The sequence below is a fragment of the Ursus arctos genome, unplaced genomic scaffold (genome assembly GCF_023065955.2).
Source record: "Ursus arctos isolate Adak ecotype North America unplaced genomic scaffold, UrsArc2.0 scaffold_9, whole genome shotgun sequence".
NCBI lineage: Eukaryota > Metazoa > Chordata > Mammalia > Carnivora > Ursidae > Ursus > Ursus arctos.
Genome location: NW_026623111.1, coordinates 18319037 through 18343214, shown reverse-complemented (window position 1 = coordinate 18343214; position 24178 = coordinate 18319037). Strand labels below are relative to the sequence as shown.

The window sequence follows — 24178 nt, the reverse complement described above, 5'->3', positions numbered from 1 at the left end:
AATTTTATTTATTTATTTGACAGAGAGAGAGAGACAGCCAGCAAGAGAGAGAACACAAGCAGGGGGAGTGGGAGAGGAAGAAGCAGGCTCCCAGCAGAGCAGGGAGCCCAATGTGGGGCTCGATCCCAGGACCCTGGGACCACGCCCTGAGCCAAAGGCAGAAGCTTAATGACTGAGCCACCAGGGCGCCCCCAAGAACATGCTTTTGAAAGCACCATCTTTTCACCTGGAATTCTCTCTCTCTTTTTAGAAATACCCTAAGACATTTTTCCTACTTAAAAAAAACTAATTTCTCCCACTGGATATCTTTTCAAGCTTAATTCTAATGACCTCTGTGTGGTTAGTCTTCCATTTTGTGATTGGTCAGTTTGTAATTAGTTACAGTTGGGACTATGAAGTTCCTGAACAGCCTCTAGGATTTCATTTCCTTAAAAATAGACGCTTTTTAGAAGCTATCAAACTGCATTTTAGTATATATTTCTTGACAAAATAATTGATAGTTATCTATCATCATTTCTCCAGTTCATGGTAGGTAGTATCAACTTTTTGTCCAGTTGGAAAGTTATTAACTAATTATAATTTAATTTGTGTTTCTTGGTTAAGTTCATGGTCATTGATTTCAGTTTATCTCCAATTAACAGCAGGTACTGGCAGATTGATAGCCTATGAGGAAGGTCATCAGGTAACTCTCAGAATTTGTTTTTTTTTATAATCATATTTTTTTTTATTATACTATGCTAGTCACCATACAGTATATCCCTGGTTTTTGATGTAAAGTTCGATGATTCATTAGTTGTGTATAACACCCAGTGCACCATGCAACACGTGCCCTCCTTACTACCCATCACCAGCCTATCCCATTCCAGAATTTGTTTTGATTACATCGGGATTCTTACTGTGTACCATGGTTCCATTCTCGAGATTCCATGTCATTGCCACAAATCATGCAAACTCCTATCAGAATTATTTGAGTCCATCCGTGTCTCTGTGTAAACTCCTGGAGAGGATGTATTGTATTTTATTCATACTTCTGAGTAAGAGCAGTGGAAAATATCATTATCTTGAGAATCCGAAGATGACAAAGGCAATTATTTCCACCGAGGGCTCCCCACACTCTGCTGGGCACACATAGAATGACTTCAAAGAAGGGGAGATGGGAGAAGGGCTCTGCTCCATAACACTTATTTCTCCTTTCCCTGCTCTTGCAGGCAGCCTGGAGTTCTCTGTTCTCTGTGTTCCAGTCACTGTGTTCTGCAGGTTCCTCTGTTGCTCCAGACTCACAGATTCCATTAAATCTAGTCAACTGTGGCCTCTGTGGGACCAGGAGCCCAATCTAATTCAACTGTGTTGTTGTAGGGCTTCACTCAACTGTAGTTAGTAAAGATTCAAAACTACAGGAGCTGGCAGTAGGAGGCAGTCTGGTGGAGGGGTTAAGGGCATGTACCCTGAAATCAGGCAGCCCGGTTCAAGGCCACACCTGACCACTTATTATCTGTGCAGTCTTGGGCATGTCACTTAACTTTCTTTGTGTGTACTTCTCCATCTGAAAACAAGAATACGGGAGATAGCAATAACATCTATTTCATGAGACAATATGTATAAAACACTTAAAATAGTAGTGATGGGTGCCTAGGTGGTGAGTCATGGGATTGAGCCCCTCATTGGACTCCATGCAGAGTCTGCTCGGGATTCTCTCCCTCTTCCTCTGCCCCTCCCCCTTGCTCTCTTTCTCTTTAAAATAAATAAATAAATCTTTTTTTAAAACAAAAAGAATAGTAGGGTGTACATGGTGGACATTGTATGTTGGAGTGTACTTTTAAAAAATCACCTACTTCCATTTTAAAGTTTTTGATTTTGTATCTGTGGTCTTCTAGTGACTTCCTGGAATTCTGTGAGTTAAAGACCCATCTTCAGTAACATCACATAAGCGGCTACATCCCACCATCTAGTTGAGAGCCCGGTCTTGGCTCTCACTACTTTTCACATGTCTTTATATTTCCCTTAGCAGCTAACACTGGACTTTGTATGATTCATCATTTGGAACCAGGACTTTTTATTTTCCAGTCTCTTAGTATTGAATAAAACTAACATTTACCAAATATCTACCAGCTGCCAAGCTAGATATCTGATCCTTACATTCTCCATAAGGATAGTAATATCATCTCTATTTTAGGGAGACCCAAGGAGGTTAAGCACCTTCGCCCATTTCAACAAATCAGGAAGTGTCAGAACCTGGTTCTCCCCCAAGTTGGTCTTATTCCAAAGAGAATGCTGTCTCTCTTTCATTATCCTTCCTCATTCTGCCTCTTCTTCTTCTGGGAGCCCAGCAGTCACCCCCAAAGCTAGAAAATATCCATATGCTCTTTTCCAGCCAAGTATGCTTCTTGTAACACTTTGTTCTGGACCCCAGAACTTCTATTGGAGGCCCCATGAATGGGTAGGCAAGGTCCTAGCAAGCCACATCTCTGCTTTTCTTTATTCGTATGTTGGCACCCACAGAGGACCGCCCAATATTACACTAAATGAGTAAGTAGCCCCCAGCAAAACAGAGCACCCATGCAGGAGCACTCAAACTTTTCCTTTGAAAGGCTATTATGTTGGATCCTTTAAAGTAAACATTGAAGTGCCCATTACAACAGAGATTAGAACTCCGTTGGGCTTCTCTATATAACTGGGTAATGAGTCTAGTTTTTATATGGAATTACATATGGGGCAGGGGCCTCTCAAAGTCTCCAGAGGGCCTGACTGGCATTCTCATCCTAGGCTGTTTATAAGGTTAATTAGATATGTTTTCACACCCCTAACGATCCCTATCTTTTCTCCCTCGACACACTTGCTATTGTTCTGTTCACATGTGGGCAGGTTGGTGGTGAATCTGGCCTCCACTCACTCTTCCACGGTGAGCACTTTCAGGGCAGGAAGACATAAAATCTTAACATAGGGACGCCCGGGGGGCTCAGTAGGTTGGGCATCTGCCCTCAGCTCAGGTCATGATCCCAGGGTCCTGGGATGGAGCCCCACATTGGGCTCCCTGCTCAGCGGGGAGCCTGCTTCTCGCTCTGCCTCTCCCCCTGCTTATGTGTGCTCTCTCTCCCTCTTTCAAAAAAATAAATAAAATCGTTAAAAAAAATTCAACATAGCTTAAGCAACTGGCATGCTGGGGGCCCATCTTCTACATCATAGTAGACTCCTATCGATTTATGGGCTCTTAACGGGTGGTTCCTTGTCCTCGTATCTTGTTTTCTTTGGAAGTCTTTTAGCCAAGATTTTTTATTTTAATTTTTAGGACCAGCCTTATTTACCTTTACAAGGTAGGAAGACTGTGCATGGTTAATATTAGCTAGGCAGAATCCATGCACACAAGAAGGAAGTACATTCCACACCTTTTGACAAGTCTGAAGTTACTGTCTGCGGCTATAAATAACAACAGTAGACATGAATTGGAGAGATAGATTCTTTGTGGATAATTTTCCAAGCAGTATGGTATTTTCTTTCCAGTGGTGTCGATTATTGATAATATTTAGAAAAAGAATATATGGATTTTGACAATATATTTCTTTTCTCCTACGTCACCCATTTAATGTATTTTAATTTTTTAAAGCTGTAGGCATTTCTAGAGTGTTTTATGATGCAGACATTCAAAGAAAGCTTCAGTACGTATGAATAATCTAGCTTTAAGGTTTTCCTCAGTAATTTTTTTTTATCTATGTGGGAAATTCCTGAATTTCACATATTTTGAGTCTTCAAAATTTTGATTTTTCATATTCCATCCTGGATAGTTTTGCCTTTAAATACCTAAAAAGACTCTTAGGTTGGAAAGTGGAGACATTGTCTGTCACTGGTTCTTTTAAAGAAAGTTCCACTTACTGGCAATTCACACTACATCTTTACTCAAACATTTGCCCAAACTTGCAGTGACTAAGCATTGGCAATAAATCCAAATATTAATTTTTTTCCCTTTGCAAAGTTTTCAAGATTTTTCTTTCACACAAATCTTTGATCTTTAAAAATGCCTCCTTACACAATCCATTGAGGCTCACTTTATGCTCCTAGCAGAGCTGTTGTTTCTTCTCCCTTCTATACGTGGGCAAGACACCTGCAGAGAGGGAAGGACAAGCCCTATTTCCCACGCATATTTGTCACGTTAATCACAATGTCCATTCCATGGAATAAAAATGCAGAAGTCTGATAGCATATATTTTATTTTAAACTATTCTAGGAAGATAGGAGAGGCTGGGAGGACAGAGAAATAGTTGCAGCTGAGAAACGTGAACAATGCAGGAAATGGGCATTTATGAGGCATCCTGCAAGGCCCCTCACCCACATCCCTTCAGCTCTTCCTGTGGAATCCCCGTGATAAGCCAGTGAGGTGGGTATCATCCCCCATTTTCTAAGTGGAAAACAAAGACTCATAGATATTAAGCAGCTCAACTGGTGGTATTGAGCTTGAGTTTATTCGCTGAGGTAGAGTATACTCAGAGTATGTTCGTGTTCCTGGTACTTTTAGCTGAGGCCAGAGCCTCCACAGCCAATGTATTTATTCTGTGTCCATCTGAGTTCTGAATCTGCTTTGGAGTGTTTGTTCCAAGCAGCATAATTTGCATACCTAGAAAAGGATCCTGAATGTGAATTTAGCTTGCTGCTCTTTTGGAAAGTGAATTTCTTTTTTCAAGAGTATTACCTCCGGACCAAAGGTATACAACTTCCAAAACAACCAAAAAAAAACAAAAACAAAAAAAAACCCCGAAAACAAAAAACAATAACAACAACAAAAAAACAATGACACAAAGCTTCCATTCCCACCCAATAATAAACAGTGTGGTTTTGATTTTTTAAATAAACAGTGTGGTAGTGTTGATGGCTATGGGAAGGTCAGAATTAATAATTGCATGGCTACCGCCTCAAATAGTCACAAGCCATCCCTGTTTGCCTTTGTTCTTCTAGGTTGCAGAAAGTATGAGGGTATCAGAGGAAGCAGCTGATTGTGGCTTTGTATTCTGGGCCATTTACTTTAGAAGCTGCCCTATTGAATGATGGCCCTTCAGTTGGCCAGATAAGCTGAATACTTTGGACCTCAGTTATACTTGTCTCAAGACCAGAGCCAAAAGGTTCTCAAGAACTATGTTTTTTGGAAATACATTTCATGGAGTTTATTTATATTTCTGAAATCAGAGGAGATTGGAAAACCACATATTTTAGCCCCACTTTCCAAAAACTTGTACCACAGTGAATTTTGAATGGCTGTAACTCATGTGATCTTTTCACATTTGCCCACACTTCCAAGCAAGGGCTATAAAATATATATTGGAAGTTGATTCAATTATTGGTGTCAAGAGTCAAGAGTTCAATAGAGTTAAAATCTATTTGTTGAGTTCTGGTCTAGAGTGAAATAAACATAATATATGTACTTCGTCACATAGACTTGCATGGACACACATCTGTAGCATGGAAAACATATCTTCGTAATACGGTTTGCCATGTGGTCTTAAGGTATGTTTTAATCTGGCCTTTATTTGCAATTGCCATCTTCAAAAGAATTTCATTTAGGGAAAGAAGTGGCTTTATATAAGGGCTTCTTCTCCTCTGGGAGTGTTCTTCAATGATCTGAATCAGACACCCCAAGTTAACTTTAGAGATTGGTCTACAAAGAAAGGTGCTTTCTTTTAAATGATACGCCAGATCACATTCAAAGACACTTGTGGTTTGGCTTCTTTTGACCAGAGCAGGGTGCCATGTATTGGTTGTGTTCCTGTTTGAGTCATGCCTTTTCTTAATTTCCCTTGTTTTGACTAGATGCTTGTGGTGTTTTTACTTTCCATCAGAACGTGAAGCTATGGTTCCCTTCTGATTTGTGGGGAGACTCCTAGATGTCAAAGTCACCAGATCATTGGGCGCAAACAAAAATTTTGGAAGTCAGACAACGGGACCTTCCCGTCCCATGTCTCCCCCAGACCAACTTTTTGTCTTTGGAAAAGTTACTTAATCTCTCGAGGCTTCAGTGAGCGGAGCCCTCGAGTCGGAGGAGCATCATGGGAGTACTGGCTCCTACTGGCAGTGCAAGAAGGAAATGAGATATTGTACATAGCCGCTCTGCACAGTGGTTGCCACACAGTGAATATTCACCAAATGCTGGATATCATTTCTTTATTGCTATCGTGCTTTATTGCTAGCTCAAGTAGCTCTGAACTGTGATGTTTAGAGGATTAGAGAAGACCCTGTTGTTTGAAAGTTGGAGGAGGATGGGGAAAGCAGGAGTACCTTGCCTCATTTCTCATGCTTCAGACTTGTTTATTACAGTGGCAGGTTGCCATGGAAACTTTCCGGATTAAGATGGCATTATTGAGTTAAGCATTCAACGAACACCTCAGGAAAGGAAAGCTATAGCATGTGGGCTCACCGTAAGTAGTTTTCAAGCGAGAGGGTAATTTGGGGGTGAAGAGGGGATGGCAGTTGCTGACTTGCTCGTCTCCCAGAGCTTCCTGAATTCTCGCCGAGTATTGTGATCCCGGGTTGAAACTGTGAGCATCACCCTGCGTTTGCCCCTTTGTGGACCATTCCCGAAGTCGTCCAGCAGTTATAAGCCAGAATTTCGAAATGGGAAGCCGCTCTTTACGTGGCAGGGAGTGTGGCTTTTCAAAATAGATTCTGAAGTCGAAAAGAACTCCGAGTGTTTTTTGAGAAGGGCTGACCTCCTTTCATGCCACTTACTGTGAATTAAAGCTGTGAGGGAGAACCAGTTTGGGCATGCGGTGCGGCCCGGAGAGCCGCCGCTGCCAGGGAACGAGATTTGTGTTTCTAAGGAGATACAACAAAAAGGAGAATGCTTTAAGAGCCAGCGGCTGTCAGAGTGTAAAAGTATCTACGTTCAGAAAGGGAAATAGAAGTTGAATTAAGTAATTTTATACACACGTTACAGGGTGCCCTTCTGCTAGTAATTCTTAAATGCAAAAGCAAATAGTTGTGGCCACAAAGGGCTTAGTACATCTCAGCTGATTTTAGTTCTCAGACTTAAACTGGATCTGGTTGGTATGGACCTGCTCTGTGCATGTGATTTTTAAGATGATCTGACTCTTGTCTGTCATTTCTTTGGGTTGTATTAGTAACAGGGGACAAAGGGTGACATATCCCAGCAGAGGGTTGGGCAGTCACTTGACAATCTATTTGGAACCCGTGAGAGGAGGAGAAAGTTGTACCAACTGGGGCAGCAAACAGTATCTTCGATGCCAGCTGCAGCCCGTTTGCAAATGCACTGTCCGTTATTAGTGTAGAAGAATGTCCTGAATGGGTTCGTTGGATAAAGTCTCATCACAGGACAGAAATCACAGGGAGAGTGCACCAAGGAAAAATTACAGTACAGCTATATTTACTTAGTGTCTCTGCAACAGGGTTTTATTTTCCACAGTTGGAAAGGGAACCACCTGTCTCTACTGCTGATGTCAGAGAGCTCCCTCGAGACACAGGGCTGTTGGAAAGCACATGATACTGTATATATTTGCTCTTACGTCCATATCTGGCTCAGATTGAGTTTCAGATTTGTGCCCTATTGTGGAGTTCATTGAGCAGTGAGTCCGAGATGCCCTCCCACGTCACCATGCCCTTGTGAATTAAAAAGTAGCTCGTGCAAGCCCCCGTCGCGAGTGTTCCCTCGGCTTGCGATGCAAGTATTTACACTGCAGTAAAATGAATGACATGCGTCTCGGGGTTATCAGCTATGGATTCAGATTTGAAAGTGAGTATCAAGAGGCATTATATCTGCACCTAGAAGCCAATATGCTGCTGGTGTTTGGGCTTTTGTTTTATTTCTCTTGATCAGGAATTAAAAAAAATATATATGTGTATATCAGGTTTGGAGGTTTTATGTGTAGAATGCTAAAGAGACCAAAAAAAAAAACCCCCCCAAGAAAACAGAATAGTATGTGCTTTTTTTCTTTTTTGCTGGTAGCATGTCAGTATGGAGAAATTGTTGTAGAGTGAATGAAATGCTTAATGCCTAATTTGGAAAGACTGGTTATTATGACCATGCATTTAAAAGGACCTATTGCATTGTTACTATTTAATTTTTTTTTTTTTTCAAAAAGTTGTACAATCGTTGTTCTAGCTCTTTGTGCTGGGGGGAGATGAAGCCTTTTAAATAGTGTTCCCTAAGGAAATGCGAGGGCCACTGCAATGCACAACTCCAGGGGGCACCGTTTATGCCACAGTGAGGACTCATGCTTGAACTATCCCACTGACTATATGTCCAATCCCAAAAAATATGATGCTATCAACATTACTCAAACATTACATAAAAATAGAATTGTTACCAACAATTGCAGAAGGCTTGCTATTAGTGAAATTGTTCATTATTTTAATAGTGCCATGCATCTCAATTCGAATATCTTTACCAACTTGCAAATTATATGGCTGTTACACAAAATAGGTGGAAAACGGAGTCTCTGAGAGTGTAAATTACATTCTTGGGCCACATCAAATCAATGTCCTATTAGGGATAAGAACCAGAGTTCTTAATTCCCAGCTTTTCCTTGATGTACACCTTCAATTAAATTAATATTTGAAATGATGCTTGGTATCTTTTCTCAAATCCTAAAAATAGAGTAAATAGGATGGGCTAAGACCCCTTGGTTCATCTAATCTTTCCCCCAGTGTAGGATTTTCCTCCGAACCATTAAAAGTGTTATAATATATGATTGATATTAATTAGTTTTCTGTAAAGTACTGCACTCCTTAACATGAACTGAACTAGAAATAAATATATTACCATGAATTAAGATTTTATTAGTTGCGAAGAAGAATTGGATGAAGGCACCTATGTGAAATCCTAAGTACAGGCGTCAAATTGAATTAATGCCAGCACTGCCTTGAGATTAATTTGAGTACTGAATAAGAAATAGTATACCATAACATAACTGTGTTTACTGAATCATTTTTGGCATCAAAAACTAAAGCTACATTACAGATGCAACAACAGGCTTTTCTCCCTTGGAAGAGAGAGGCGGGTGCATTTTGTAATTAAAGTGGATGTTACCCTCTGAAAAATGCCTCTAGTCTCCAGGAAGAAAACTGTCTTCTTGAGAACATTGCATCTCAGTGTATATCTCAGCCTTTGCATACTTTCTGTTGCTCTGGACTTCCCCTGCATCCTATGAGGATTTTATAATATGATCAGCTCTATTTTCTACCCTCCCCCAGTCCAGAGTACTGGGTAGACCTCACTTTATAAATTTGCATCTCATTATTATGTATATGTTTTGGAGAATTGTGGAAAGTGTTGAAAAGATGTATGGGGTTGCCTCAGGGATGTTCTAGAAGGGATTCCTGATTATGTAGGGAGGATGGATTATACAGCATATAATAGCGGTGCAAGCAGAAGGCCGTAAAGCTCCAGTGAGCCCTCTTCACAGCCTGCGATGTGAGGGGCGCCCCCTAGAGTTGTGCACTTCTGTGACGCTGCTCTCCTACCCCAGATTTATTGCAAAATTCCCTGATGCTGTAATTCGCTGATTTTATTTACACGTACAGTATCACTTACTTGAGGGAAGGTGCAAAACTTGAGACCAGGGCTGTCAAATGGGACGTTTCTGCACCTTATATATGCAATTTTGAATTTTCTAGTAGCCACATTAAGAAAAAAGTAAATTTAATTTTACTAATATCTTTCATTTTCCCCAACACATCCAAAATATCATATTAACATATAGCCAATAGAAATAATAATTTTCCATTTGATTTTTCGTGCTAACACATTTAGAAATGTTATGCATAGTTTACATTTATAGCACATCTTAATTTTGACTAGATATATTTCAGGTGCTTCGCAGCCGTATGTGGGCAGTGGCTACTGGATTGGGCAGCACAGTTAATTTATATGCCAACTTTTTGGCATTTGGTCACACAGAAAAATGACTTGCAAGAAAAAAAATCCTTACATATCTAAGAGAAAATATAACATATCCTTTATGTCATTTTATCAATTTAAAAATGATTATATGATTGATCACTTGTTTTCGGGAAGCGTCTGAATTCTAACACCATTTAGTGGAGAGGTCACTGGTGGCAAAATTGACTTGCTATTGAATTATTTTGCTCCTGTGCCTTTGTTTTCCAGTCTTCCCCCATAGATATCATCATTTTAAAACACGATTTGATACTTTGTGTCTCTTCTCACCTTTGCAAACCCCTGGTATCTTGTCAGTTTCCATGCACCATATGGATGTCTTGTTTCTTAACAGAGACTTCACAGACTTTTGGCTCAAATAACTTTGGTGGCCAGCACAATGGAAACAAACACTGTTTCCTGCACTTGCTGCTTCTGGTCTCTTTGGGGGTAGAGCCAGGTCAGGACCAGTATGAGGCTGGTTTTACTTTTCTTCAGGTAAACAGAGAAACCAGCAGACACTTGGCATCCCTACAACTGAGGTGGCGATTCTGTGTGCACTCTCATGGAAAGTCAGCTTAATGTAAGACTTCAAAAGAAAGTGCTCTCTCTGCTTTGTTTCTAGACTTTTTGTTTTGTTTTGTTTTGTTTAGATGAGGAAGTCAGGCAAAGAGCAAAGTTATGCATCTACCGTAATGTGGCTTGATGTTAAATTGAGTTTGAAGTATTCGTATGTGACTATAAGGTGTCATCATTGGGTACTTATTATATGTTAAGCGCTGGGTTCATAGACATCTCATTTAACCCTAACACCAACCATGAAAAATAGGTATTTATATTGCCGTTTTCATTGTTGAGAATATGAGGTCAGGTCGTTGAGCTACCTCACCTGGGATCACATAGATAGCCCCTAAGTGGCAGATCCGTGCTGACTGACCCCCAAGATCTTGTTCTCTGAGAATGGGACCATGTTTTCAAACCAAGTCAGCGATACCTTTCAATGATGAGTTTTGTACCAAAGGCAAAATACTACAGTTTTAGAGTTGGAGGTTTCCTTCACTTGATTTATTTAAGAAATACATTCAGAGATTGCCTAATCCTATCCCATCTTTTGACAGAAAATATATCTAGAAAGCTGAAGGGGCTTTGTCCAAGGGCAGGCAAACACACTTGGACATCAGACCACTTGATTCCTACTCCACTGTGGTTTGTCTATGTAGGTTAATGGTTCTTTTGAGAAGATAAGTTGAACATTTAGAATTTTTTTTTAACAGAAAGGTAGCCTTCTTTGGAACTTTGTATTATTAGAGGAAGACTCCTTTTTCTTTCTTCTTTATATGTTTTAGACTTTTTATTGAAGGATAATACAAATACTGAAAAAGTGCGTGTATCCTAGGTGTTCAGCTTTATGAATTTTCACTAACTGAACTTACCCGGGGAACCAGCACTGACAGCAAGAAATAAACCATAACTAGCTTTCTGGAGCCCCTTCACACAGCCCATGTCCCCAGCTCCCCACCATTACCAAAGGCAACATCTATTCAGACTTCCAGATGCATAAATCAGTCACATCTGATTCTGTACTTATTTACATAGAACAGGATAAGGTAGGCACTCTTTTTTTTTGGCGTGTCTGGCTTCTTTTGCTTCACGTTATGTTTCTGGGGACTTATCTATATTTTGATGTGTCCTAGAAGTTCATTCATTCTCATTGATGTACTTGGCTATACTTGGAAGGCTAAGAGCCCCCACAACCTTAATATTTTAAGTGGAATTAATAAAGGTATTGAACATTGATAGCATTTCAGTTGCTTTTCTCCAGAACATCATCATCCATAGTTTCATTTGATTCGATCTAAAACACAATAACAAATAATAAGTCTAAATAAGTACACAAATAAAAACAGTCCATAAATCTAAATAATGAATCCAAAACACAGCAGCAGAGCACTCTCGTCCTGGGTTTTTATGCGCTCATCAACATAGGGTAATATCATGGAGAGGACAGAGGGCACAGTCTGCAAATACCCGCGGGAGAGCGCCGAGTTGGAGTTCCCACTAAGTTGCTTCGAACGGCTGTGCAGACGGTTAGGCGTGGCCTATTTTTAGGTGCCCTACGTGGAAGTGGATCCACTAAGATGGAGGGTGGAAAGTTAACACCTTAGGAGCTGTCAGAGATTTTTGCTTGGAAAAGAGGCAGGAAAAGAATCTTTTCTGATCATCTGCGTGGGGCAGAGTCCAACCTGGTCTCCTTAAAGCATAATAAGGCTTTTGACCTGTTAAAAGGGGAAACGCTTGCAAACTGCCTTTTGGAGATTATTTCCCAGGCACACAAATCAAGCTTTCTCCTGTTAGTTTTCTTGCCGTTTCTCTCCTGTGGGTGTAGGGACGCGTGAAGTACGGCATGCTGGTGAATTCTCTGCGGACGCCCAGCCTTGCAGGAAAATAGCGTGGTTTATCAAGGCTTTGTTCTTCCTCAGGTTTATTATTTACCTGGTCTTACTTTGCTTGCTCCCTGGTCACCAGGGTTCTCTTCAAATGTCCTATTAGGGAATTTAGCGTGTCTGCGGCTACTCAGCCCTAAAGGAAAATCTCCAGCTGGGAGGCATTAGATGGCTCTGAAGCACAGATCTTCCACCTCCTGCTAAGTTGGGTTGTATGTGCAAAGAAAACAGCTGACCAGGAGACTTTATTAACTCCCAATGAGACAGCAACTACCCTGCGATACAGCCTTGGTTCAGTACATCTGCTAATAATGCCATGATAACATATTTTAGGCACATGACCTTTTCTCTCTCCACACCCTGCAGTAATATCTCAGGTGATTTCCTCCAAATTAAAAAAGGGGTAAGGTCTCCTTTGACCAATGTAATGAGGTTTTCACTTGGGGAGGGAGGAGGGAAGGGGGGAAAAGGGAGGACGGAGAGGGGGAAGTGTTCTGGTTTGAGGAGGCAGAAGGATTACTTTAAACTCGTATTTCCCTAGATGCTGGAGACCTTATTCCTACATACAAAACCCTAAGTTCAGGATCCCTCCTCTCTTCTAAATTTTCTCTCTCCTGGTAACATCTTTTCTTACCTGTAGTAAAACCAAAGCACTTGTTAGTGTGTTAAATTGCATCTATAGGCAGGCATAAGTAAACAGTTACTGTCACACCAGTTTCATTTTTATTGTACAAGTAGGGACTTGGTCTCACACACATGACTCGTGCCTCTTCATAGAATTCATGATAAACAAGATGGAAACTTGCTGTTTCTCTGGGGCCACTGCTGGGCTTTGTAAGAAACTCAGGTGTGTAGAAGCCGGTTTTCTCGTAGTCAGTATGAGTGAAAGTGGTATAGTTTCTAAGTTCTCCTGTATTCCTTTCCTGGAATGGTTAGGAAGTTAAATATCCATGTAGCAAGGGAAGTGACGAAGCTGTGCTCTTTCAGCAAAGTTGAGCACAGTGACTTTTCTTGCATAGCCTTCCTGAGTCCAGTATGTGTGTGCAATGAAACATTTGGATTTGCTCTGTGCAAAGAGGTCTTCCCAAGTTACCTGTCTTCGTCAAGGCAGACGTATCATTGCAGTTGAAAGGTGGCAGGGATCCGAGATGTAGTTGAATCTGGCCATCTTCTTTGACAGATAAGGAAACTGAGGCTCAGATCCATGAAGTGAACTGCCCGAAGCTTAACTGTGGGCTAGTGACATAGCTGAATGAGGGCCCATGTTCTTTTCACCATCCTTTTCCTTCCGTTTTGAGCTAAATCAAGAGCCACAAAGTCCCTCTACTTCTCATATAGACTTAGCCACATGTAATCACTTTTTTTTAAATTTTGTTTTTATTTGAGTATATCTGACATACAAATGTTACATTAGTTTCAGGTGTACGACATAGTAATTCAACAAGTTTAAATATTATGCTATGCTCACCACAGGCATGGCTACCATCTGTCACCGTAAAAGGCTATTACAGCACCATCGACTATATTCCTTTTGCTGTGCCTTTTATTCCCGTGACTATAAATCTCATGAACTTGGCCTTGGAGCCAGCCTCATTACCCCTTTTCTCACGAAAATTCTAAATCGTCAAAATAATGATCACCCAAGTGTAGGAAGAGTGATTTGCAGAAAAGGCCCATGAAACTGTGCAAACACTAACTCCAAGGGGCTGACGGTAAGGTTCTCATTCCTGTGGAGATAGTGAGCTTTCCTGGGGAAAGAGCAATAGTCAACCTCCCCAGGATATTTGGAGGGTCTAGAACGAGCTTCCTGCCCCAACAGGGCAGGCACACAGTGACTGCGTATTTAGGACCATGTCTCACAAGTTCACTTGCAAGTCACTGGTTTGCAACTTGGACGACATTTTGCTCACCCCGTCCATTTAGGTTGTCTCAGGAAGAAGTCACGTCTACAACAACTCTTCCCTTACCTTCCAGGACTGCCCCTTCCAGCTCCCTAGGTGCGAAACTCTCTTCCTGAGAAATCTGCTTCATGGAGGAGTCACACCATTCTGAAAACATTTATTTTTCTTTTTCTTGGTATGAGCCTCTGACTTCTGATAGATGCCGTCAAGGAAGAAAAAAATATGTCTAACAGATAGATGCATTTGTATATGTCACTGACATCCCCTTTACCCTACCAAGGAGAATTACGTTTCTGAACCGAAAGTTTATTTAACTTAATTGATGAAATTTCAGATTGAGAAACAAAGTGAAGGTGCTAAGGGCGTCTGGATGTCAGAGAGTTGGGGCCCCGTGAGGTAAGCAAATAAGAGTTGAGAGCTCTCTTTACCCTATAGTTCAGGGCTCAGAGGCTTTTTCCAAGCGCCAAGGAGTGGCTTCTCCCAGTTGCTCATGAGGTTGACTCCTGAGTGGAGTGTCGGTTACACTTGGTGTGATAGACAGAAATGGCTTCCTTTTAAACATGTGATGAATATTTGAGACTTATATTTGATGTCAGGGCTATTTCTATTTGCTACATTTCCTGTTCGTTAAGAAGGCATAGCTGTAAGCCTGAATCTCTTTCTTTGAAAAAGGAATAGTTTCATTTTAGTTTTGAATATAGAACTTATACATGTTTATCACAGAAAATTTAAAAATTACAGAAAGACATACACACACACACACACAAAGAAATTGAAAAAGAACTTACAATGTCATCAGCCACTGGTTAACACCTTGGTACGTGTTCTCCTGGTGCTCCTTCCTCTTTTCTTTTTGAGTGTATATGTTAATATGTAAATTGTTGTGATTATAGTTTTTTCAAACATTATTTTAAATCTTAATGTATTTTGAACATTTTCTCATTTGCCATTAAATGTATTTTGCAACAGTTTTTAATGTTAGCATTGAATATACATATATATAATGAATATATATATAAATATATGAATGAATGTCTATATATAGTGCTGTATAATTTAACTAGACGATTACTGTTGGATATTCACCCTGCTTTCAAGTTCTCAGTGATATAAATAACGTAACATTGGCTCTCCTCACACCAAAAATCTTTGCACACATCCCCCCCTGGTGTGTCCTTAAGATGAATTTCTAGAAGTAGAATTTGTGGGTTTCTGGAGATGCCCATTTTTAACATTTCTGATACATATTGCCTACTTGTCCTCTAGAAAAATTTGTACCCATTTATAATCCTACCGGTAGTATCTGACATCTACTTTTGATTGAGCTGCTAAATGTGGAGGTCAGTCTTAGAAATGTTCTTCTTGGTTAAGAAAGTTTTCTCAAAAATCCTGTGTGCAGTGGGGCAAGCAAATATAAAGTAAGATTTTATGTAAGTCATTACAAAATTTAGCTTAGGCCTTAAGCTAATTGCTTTTTTTAAGATGGGAATTTATTTCCTATCAACATCCCCACATTTTTAGGATATATATTAGCTCTGCTAGAATTAAATTCAAATATTAAAACACTGGAAAGATCTACAGCAGAAACAAAAGCAAAATCACCAAACCTTTCCAAGGCTTGTCTGATGGGATTTAAAAAAAGAAGAGGAAGAAAAAAGACAGAAACAAACAAACAAACAAAAACAAAAACCACACTTCACTTATTTAATTCTTCCAATTTGAGACTAGTTGAGAAATACAATTTACTTCCCTAAAATCAAGAAAAGTTAAGCTCATTAGGACCCAAGCTCTAGAAAAAAGTACCAGGGGGGAACTGTTGGACTAACAAATATTTTTTCTTCAATTTAATAATTTGCATGCCCAGTTTTCCCTGGCCCTCACTAAGTTTCTTAGGGATTAAAAGAATCTTCCTGAGTGAACTGTTGTGTTAGTGAAGCTCAGGAGCACTTTAAATTCTTAAATAGTATCAAATTTAATAAAATAGGATGTGCTTTATTTTCATTTTCAGTAAAAAAAAAAATGCTAAATAATCCTATTGCGTATTTCTTGTTTATATAATCAATAACTCACTGCATTATAGATGAATTAACCTGAAATAATTAAGGTAAATGAAAATGTCTGTCGAGGCACAAATACGGCAGAATTAAATAGACAAAAGCAGATTTTCACTATCCTTTTATTCTCTCTTATCTGTGGACCTAATAAGCATACTTTTTGCTTTAGTTTAGATCAGTCCAACTGACTGCAGTTCACATTAATTTTCACATTATTTTTTGTTCTAATGTGAAAAATGGAGAGAGCGGATTTTGAGGTCTTTGTTAAAATATAGGCTGACTCATTTGCATCGAGCTGTTGTGCAGAAGGTTTTATTGGGGATAAAAGGTGTGTTGCTGAGGTTGTCTATCACCTTCAGTTTATTTGGGGAAAAAAATAAATAAATGAACGCAAGGAGGCATTAAAGCTGTCCACTGACTTTCTTCTATTTGTTTCCCCAAAGGTGCTTTGTTCACGTTGACATTATTGTGGCAGTTTTGTGCAAAATAAGACTTGATTTGAAAGTGTTTATGGGCTAGAGGTCTCTGATATACCCTGCCCTGCCACCAACTTTTGTGCCCTGCACGGCCTAAGCTTCAGACATGTCCCGGAGGCTCAGAGCCTGTGCTCAGGAGCTGATTTGGGGTATCAGAAGCAATTAGTCCCTCTAGGAATTAAAAGCAAGCAATTGAATGCCTGTTAGCAATGATTAACTTTAAAAATATTAACAATTCTGGGCAGATCCCTTTCCTTTCTGGAAGAGTGCTCTAGGCAGGCAGTATTCCCAGGAATGTTGGTTTCCAGCTAGGTAGACACTGTCTTGGATCTAAAGTTCTGCAGGGGTCTTTGCTGTGCTTTTGATTTGGGAATGAATATTTTTCTATGTATGAAACTTAATTTTTCCTAGAAGGGTTTTCAGAGATCTATATGCCCTTTTCAGCCGCTACCTAAACCCTTGGCTTAAAAAACAAAAAATCAAAAAAAAAAAAAAAAAAGTTTTCTCAGTTATAAAATGAGTACACAGATAATCTTTATTGAGTTGTTTTGAGGACCAAAATTGATTGAAATTTGCTATAGAAAATGTTGATCTTAATGTCGAGCTCATGTAAGCCTGTTATGTATGTTTTCTTCTCCATTTTTCTTTCTGTACAAGTTCAGCGTTAAATTTGTCTTTATATGTCTATTTAAGTTTATAAAAACAAATGGGCAAAGGCATTTATACTAGCAGCTCTTCACTTCTGAGTTCTTACCTATATGCAATAATGACATCAGAGCAAATTGTCTTTGCTGTTGTCTGCTGGGGGCTTTGAGTTTGATTGTGTGTGTGTGTGTGTGTGTGTGTGTGTGTTTATTTATTTATTTTTAAGTGGCAATTATCTGAAATAGAGAGAGTGGCAAAAGCCTGCAGTTTGGGACAGCAGTGGGGAAATGTTGCATAGTTCATCAAATGTTTTTGTTATAGAGTGGAATTATCCTCTTGAAGGTGTATTTTCTCCTTTGTTATCAACTGAAGCTAGATCTCTTGCCTTGACTAATGTTGGAGTCTTGGGAAACGTTAACAGAACTAGTGGGGGGAGAAATTCCATTGAGGATGGAATCTAGGCTCTGTGAAGATATGGAACATTATGGGCACTCAACAGATGTTAATAAATACCTCTTTCTATTGTTGGGACAAAGGGGGTTGATTTGGGTGTGAATTGTAATGGTTAGTGAAAGGACCTTGTACTTAAAAAGGGTGTGTTTTAAGGGGAAGAGGAATCTGGATATTGAGCAAAGTAGCATTGTTTTTTCATATCAAAATTTTCTTTGTTTTTAAGGGCTGTCATCCCCCTAAAATTGTCAGCTCCCTTGTGTCCATGTCATATGCCTTCTTGGCAGGCCTTGCAATACGTTGCTGTGGACACAGTAAGATTTCAATAGGTCCTTGTTGATTGAAACCAAACATTTGGAAATCTTAGAGGCAGAGTTGACGAAGAGGTACGAGGAGGGCTGCAGGGAGAGAGGAAGAGAAAAAACAGTCAAGGCAGAGAGAGAATTAAATATAGAAACCTCCTGGGAAGCCAGAAAAGAGCAAGGTTGGTGAGCAACTAACAATTTACGTTCTCCTGAGAAAAGAAAAAAACTGGACAGGAGAGAATTTTTAATCTGAAGAGCTAATTAACCAAATTATAAGACCTCAAAAATATCCCTCTTGTTAGAGTTGTAATTTTGAGACTTAACAAAAAAAATGGTGGAAGTTACTCTAATTCGTCCCAAGAACCTATTTAAACTTTAAATCGTACAGTAACAGAAATTTGAGGGGAAAAATGCAGTATGTTGTAGTTTATAAATCATTTCGGTGTTTTGACTTCTAACTAACCCTCTTTGTGATGGTGAAGGGAAAAAAAATGTATAAAAAAACCACCTGTGGTTTCAGTGAATGTGCTGATTTGATTAAGAAAAAGTGGAATTAGGTGGCAAAAAGACCAATAAGAAAACTCCAACAACACCATGTTGAGGATGTTAAAATATCAAAAACAATTAATACAAAATGTTCCAGTGTAAAGAACTTCTCCAAAATGTGTGAACATGATCTAAAAATATATATATTTATCAATATCCTATATATAAAAATATTTTTTATAAGTATATAAATACATATTATAAATATATACATAATGGATGCCTAGCATTCAATGAACACAATTAAGAGTATCAGAGAAAAGTCACCACAGGGATCACCTGATAATAATTAGTAAACATCAACTCTTCTTGGTCAAGTGACCAATATTATTTCACAGTTGACTGCGTTGAGGGCTGAGCCCGTAACCTTTGCCCTGAATTTTAATAATTTACTGTAGTTTTACATTAAATCGGAATATAATTGGGAAGAAAATTAGTGTTTCTTTGTGGGGAGTGCAGAGTAATGCCACTAATTGCATGTATAAAAGCCTTCCCGAGGTTGTATTTTCCTGTTCTTTCTTGATTTAGAAAATTAAAACTACAGTAATTTTCCGCTATTTGTAAGAGGGAAAAGTGTGCCAGTGAAATGTGTTCAGCTAACTTAAAATGTCAAAGCTTTGGGCCATCTTTTTATGTCCAGTAATGACAAACTGTCAATTTCATCACATGGTTTAGAAATTTACTGGCAACTTGTTGCAGATATCAGAGTCGAAAAGCACCTTATAACACATGTGGTCTGAAAGAAGAAACAGTCTGATTTTTGTTTGATTTTCCTTCCTTTCACTTTAATATTTGAGCAACTTTACATCTAAAATGTGTTAGAGAGCAAATCACCATTTCTTTTTTCTTTAGAAAGAGATGGACAAGAGAACACATTAAATTAACCTTAGTAGAAGAGGAGATTAAATTAATAGTGCTTTAAAATTATTTTTAGATACCTGGGGGATTTTTTTCAGAGAAGTTATTATCAAGTAAAAGAATTGAGCTGAGCTGATTTTTAAAAGTATATTGGGTTTAAAATTTTTTGAAAAACATATATATTCACAAATATATCTGCCGTGTGTGCCTCTCCCTGGAACCTGGAAGGGTTAAATCAGACCACTGTGGTGTTATGGGAAGTGTTTTTCGGTGACATCTAGTACCTTGAGTTTGTTATGTATTCAATATGTATGTCATCATAAAACAGTGCACCTGCGTTAGCCTTCATTGTCTCAGGGTGGAAGCTGGGAAATAAGAAAAAAAAATTAAAAAGCTCCAGAAAGGAATATTTCTGCTACTAGCATGTCAGTATTTTTCCCTTACTCCACGGACATTCTTGGTCTCAAATGCAAACTGCACAACCCAGACACTAGGGTTGGAATCCAGTGTTTATTCAAAAAGGCACCCTAAGGCAGCTGGAGTGGGAACGCTACATGTATGAAAAAAGGCAGCCGGGAAACTCAGCTGATCTGGGTACAGCAGCAGCAACTGTATTTACTAACACTTGTTTTCTGGGAGCCTATGAAAGAAATGGAAATAATTAGAAGGAACCTTGAAAGGGTGGTATTTTGTTCCTTGTTTTCCTTATAAGGAGCAAAGCAAATTGCAGTAACACTTAGGGAGCCGGTATTCCCTACTGCCACAGGGACAGCCGATTTCTGGGGGGAGGAGTTTGTTTATACCTTAACAAATACAGACTGTTTTGTTGATTAAATAGCAAAAAAAAAAAAAAAAAAAAAAAAAGCTTGCCCCATTCTCTGCTTTCAAACACTTCCCCCAATTAGAAAATGTCTCATAAAAATGCATCGTGTGATAAGCTCTTGCTTTAGTCCCAAACCGAGCTAGAGTCCACTGGAGGTCTTAGAATTTGAATCCTGAGGGAGTACACGTTTTTAGCGAAGAGTATAGTTACTCTGTCATGAAACAGGCAGCTTTGCCACTTGCTTGTTTTGGAAGGAAAATAAATTAAAAAAAGATTGCAGGGGATTTTAGTTATTATATGGCCAGGGCTCCGTTTAGAGTCTGTGGCATTCAAAGCTGGCTTTAATCACAGCATGATGCTTGAAGCTTCCAAAAGTCCAAGTGTTTCCTTTCTTTCTTCTTTCCGTTTTTTTTTTTTTTTTTCAAGCGTTACTTCACTGAGGCAGAGGGCTGCCTTTGAGTGACGTCACGAGTTTGAGCAGCAAGCTGCACAGGAGAAGGGAGGCTGGGTGAGTGACAGCCCAGCCTACTTTTTAATAGCTTTGTCATGTGACTGGGGACTGTAGTAAGACAGGTGCCTTCAGTTCACTCTCAGTAAGGGGCTGGTTGCCTGCATGAGTGTGTGCTCTGTGTCACTGTGGATTGGAGTTGAAAAAGCTTGACTGGCGTCATTCAGGAGCTGGATGGCGTGGGACATGTGCAACCAGGACTCTGTATGGAGTGACATCGAGGTGAGCTGGGGCTGGGCTGGGCATTGCAGCCAGGAGCTTCCCTCCCTCCCGATGCATTGATTCCTGTAAGGGGGGAAGGGCTTGGACAAGGAGAGGAGGCAGAGAAGTAGCCGGGCAGGAGCTTTTGGAAGGGAATCTCAATCTTATCTTAACTCCAATAAGTTTGCTATTTTAAGGTGGCTCTGAGATCCCTTGAGCAAATCAAAGCTTAGCTGCTGTCACCCATATCTGTTGCAGTTGGAAACTCTTTCCATGTGCCTTTGGCTCTGTTTCTACTCATATGCAATATTTATGCTCTAAGATATTGATATGAATCAGAAGCTGAAGTCTTTCCAGTGGTGTTTAGTGGCCCGGTTGGAAAAATGCCATTTCTATTTATAATAAGATGAAGATAAAAATATTAAAATGGATGTGCTCAAATAGAGTCAGTTTTGACTCTAGTCCGGATTTTTTTTTTCTTTCCCCCCTCTCTCTCTCTGTTCATCAGACAGAGAACTCACAAAATCCTAAATAATCCTGCTAGGCTATTTTAGATTGCTTTCCCCACAGCACACAAAACAACGCAGCCGATTCCCTTAAAACACCTCTATGTGGTCGAAAGATTTGGTCAGCAAATAAAAAATACATCTCTGCCTTACCATGCAAGGTTTTCCATTAGCGTCGGTGGCAGGGACGCCAATGGTTAAATCTCTCTGTACCACGGAGAGCTGCCTGAAGCCGGAGAGAGGAGTTTATGCAGGGCTGTGTGTGGGGCTGCTCGCCGCTTGTGTAAAAATAGACGGCAATACATCAATCCCACAGTCTCTGCTGGCCACAATTCATACAGGGGGAGAAAAGCAAGCCGTTTCCTCATAATCTCTGGAGCCTACAGTGACTAACAGGGGGACGGAGGACCGCGGCGTGTTTGCATTCAGCACAATGGAATGTTCTCGGAAAGTTTGGGCAACTTGGGGAAAGAAGCTAAACTTTGTGTGGACCGCGATGAGATGGAGCCCAGTTGCATTGCACGGGGGATCGGAGCTGCTAACAATGACTCTGGCAGAGGACTGCTAGTGCTTCCTCTGGGTAGCTGGGGGCACGTAGGGTGAGGGGGAGGATCGAGTGCCACACGTGATTTGATTAAATAAGATGTCCATGTGGTGCAGTGATACACATCTAAAGTGAAAATAATTTGGCCAGGGCCATCTGCGAACGCATTTCTCCTATCTAGCGAGCCATGCCCTGCGTTCTTAACTCTTTACCGGATTTGCACATGTGGGCTCGGCTTGCCCTCTCCTGCCTTGGCAGATGTCCTTGCGGATCCTGATTGTCCTTATCTTGTCGTGATTTCTTGGTAAGGGGGAAGAGATCTGGATGATTCGTCTGTCCTGTCGCTCGTAGGAGTCAGGGTTGTAAGTGGCTCCAAAGTCCTAATTGTCTTGGAGTAGCTGGAGCGTCCTGGGGCTGGTTGTCTGGCTGGCGGTGTAGGACTCAGCTGCTATAGTTTCATTTTTCCATCATGTATTATCCTGATGCTGTTGGGAGTTGATATGGAAATATGGAGGATTTGTTTTAATCACTGGGATTCCTGCCGTCGTTTTCAAGGAAGCGTCAGAACCATTTAGAACAGTGGCCCTTTTATGTTTTTCTGAAGGAGGTGAGTTCCCGGGCTAAGCGTCCAGCCGTGGATTGAGTTGTCGGTCGGCTGAGACTGGCCAGTCGCCTCTCTGTTGCACTGTAGGCAGCTAGCTGCGAGAAGCCCTACCTTCGCGGCGGCAGCTCTGGGAATCGCCTCGGCCGGTCTAACATATTACGAGCAGCAGGTAGCAGAGACAGCTTTCATTTTTTGAATCATTAATGTTTGCTGTCATCCTAAAACGTATTATGCCCTTTTGCACATAATGACAGGACAGCACAGTGGTTAATAAAGGCCTGTATGGCTAGAGCTACTCAGTCTCCAGTGTTTCACAGTTTAATGAAGGTGATGTACAATAAGGTTACCAAGATGGATAGAGACAATTCACATGACACGCACTCCACTAAGACTGTCATTCTTTACTGCCCCCCGCCCTGCTCCCTATTCCCCGTCCTCACTAATTTTCTTCATGAGAAGTAGGAATTCTTTTTTCATTAATATAATTAATGTGGCCAAGTCCACTCTTTCTTCTCTCTCTCTTTAAAATTTACCATCAATGGCACAAAAACCTCCAAAAGGTTAATGGAGAATTATACTTAATTATGATGATTCATTATCATCAGTGCAGTTAAGCTAATTTATTGTCTGCTCCTTAACTAAGAGAAAAGTCTGTTGGGGTGAAAAAACGTACAATAATTAGCCTTTTGTGTTTAGTGACTGCTTTATCCTCTTAAATCTTATTATAAAATTAAGGCTACGGTTGGGAAATAGCTGTCATAGTTGCAAAGAGGCAGTAGAATGTGTCTCTAATTGCGATAAAGCACACCTGTTACAGATGTATAGGGAAGCAGTAAATATCAGCATGTCAGATGAGGACAGTTACAGGGCTCGGACTGTTAAGTCTGGCATCATCCAAAGGCCAAATATAAATTAATAACAGGAACACCTGCTACCACTAATGTGTTTTAGATTATCAGGATAATGCCACATGCAGAAACCCTGATTTTATTAGCATGTCAACATTGGCAAGAGCACATGCACATTTTCAACCATAACATAGGAGCAAAAATGAGAGGGAAAGAGAGGAAAGAAAAGAAGCGTGTGAATTACAGCCCAGCAAAATGCCAGAAATCGATCTGGTCTTTTTAATGGTTTTCAAAAGTTTCTAAAAAATGCATGTTCCCGAAAGGGTGAAGGGTTTTGAACAAGCCATGCCTGGAGAAGGCAGCGAAGGAGAGAGACAGCAAGAAGTTGTTCACCAATCGGCAGGGCACTTCGGCATTCCAAAGCACGGCTCCTAAGTTATGCTCTCCATGACAGGAACTAAGGCCAGACAGAGAGCTCCTGTGTTTTCTACCTTCGTTTAATTTTTTGTTGCTGTTTTCGTGGTTTATGCTTTTCTGGTTAAGGACTATCCCTCAATGAAATCCTGGTGGGTTTGGCACCATTGAAAAAGT

The 24178-nt window shown here is 40.2% G+C and overlaps 1 protein-coding gene across 6 annotated transcripts in view; it reads left to right on the top strand.

Moving 5' to 3' along the window:
• Positions 1 to 24178, top strand: part of PPARGC1A (PPARG coactivator 1 alpha) — a 299633-nt gene that overhangs the window by 176211 nt on the left and 99244 nt on the right. The window contains exon 1 of one of the 6 annotated variants that reach the window (XM_048211777.2): positions 7554 to 7729. The exons of 3 other annotated variants lie outside the window; for them this stretch is intronic. In XM_048211777.2, the coding sequence (XP_048067734.1) occupies positions 7685 to 7729 (45 nt within the window). In that variant the 5' untranslated portion in view covers positions 7554 to 7684. Of the gene's footprint in view, positions 1 to 7553; positions 7730 to 20802; positions 21107 to 24178 lie in introns of those variants that run through there. 2 more of the 6 variants (XM_026514526.4, XM_044389748.3) reach the window with 2 other exon arrangements.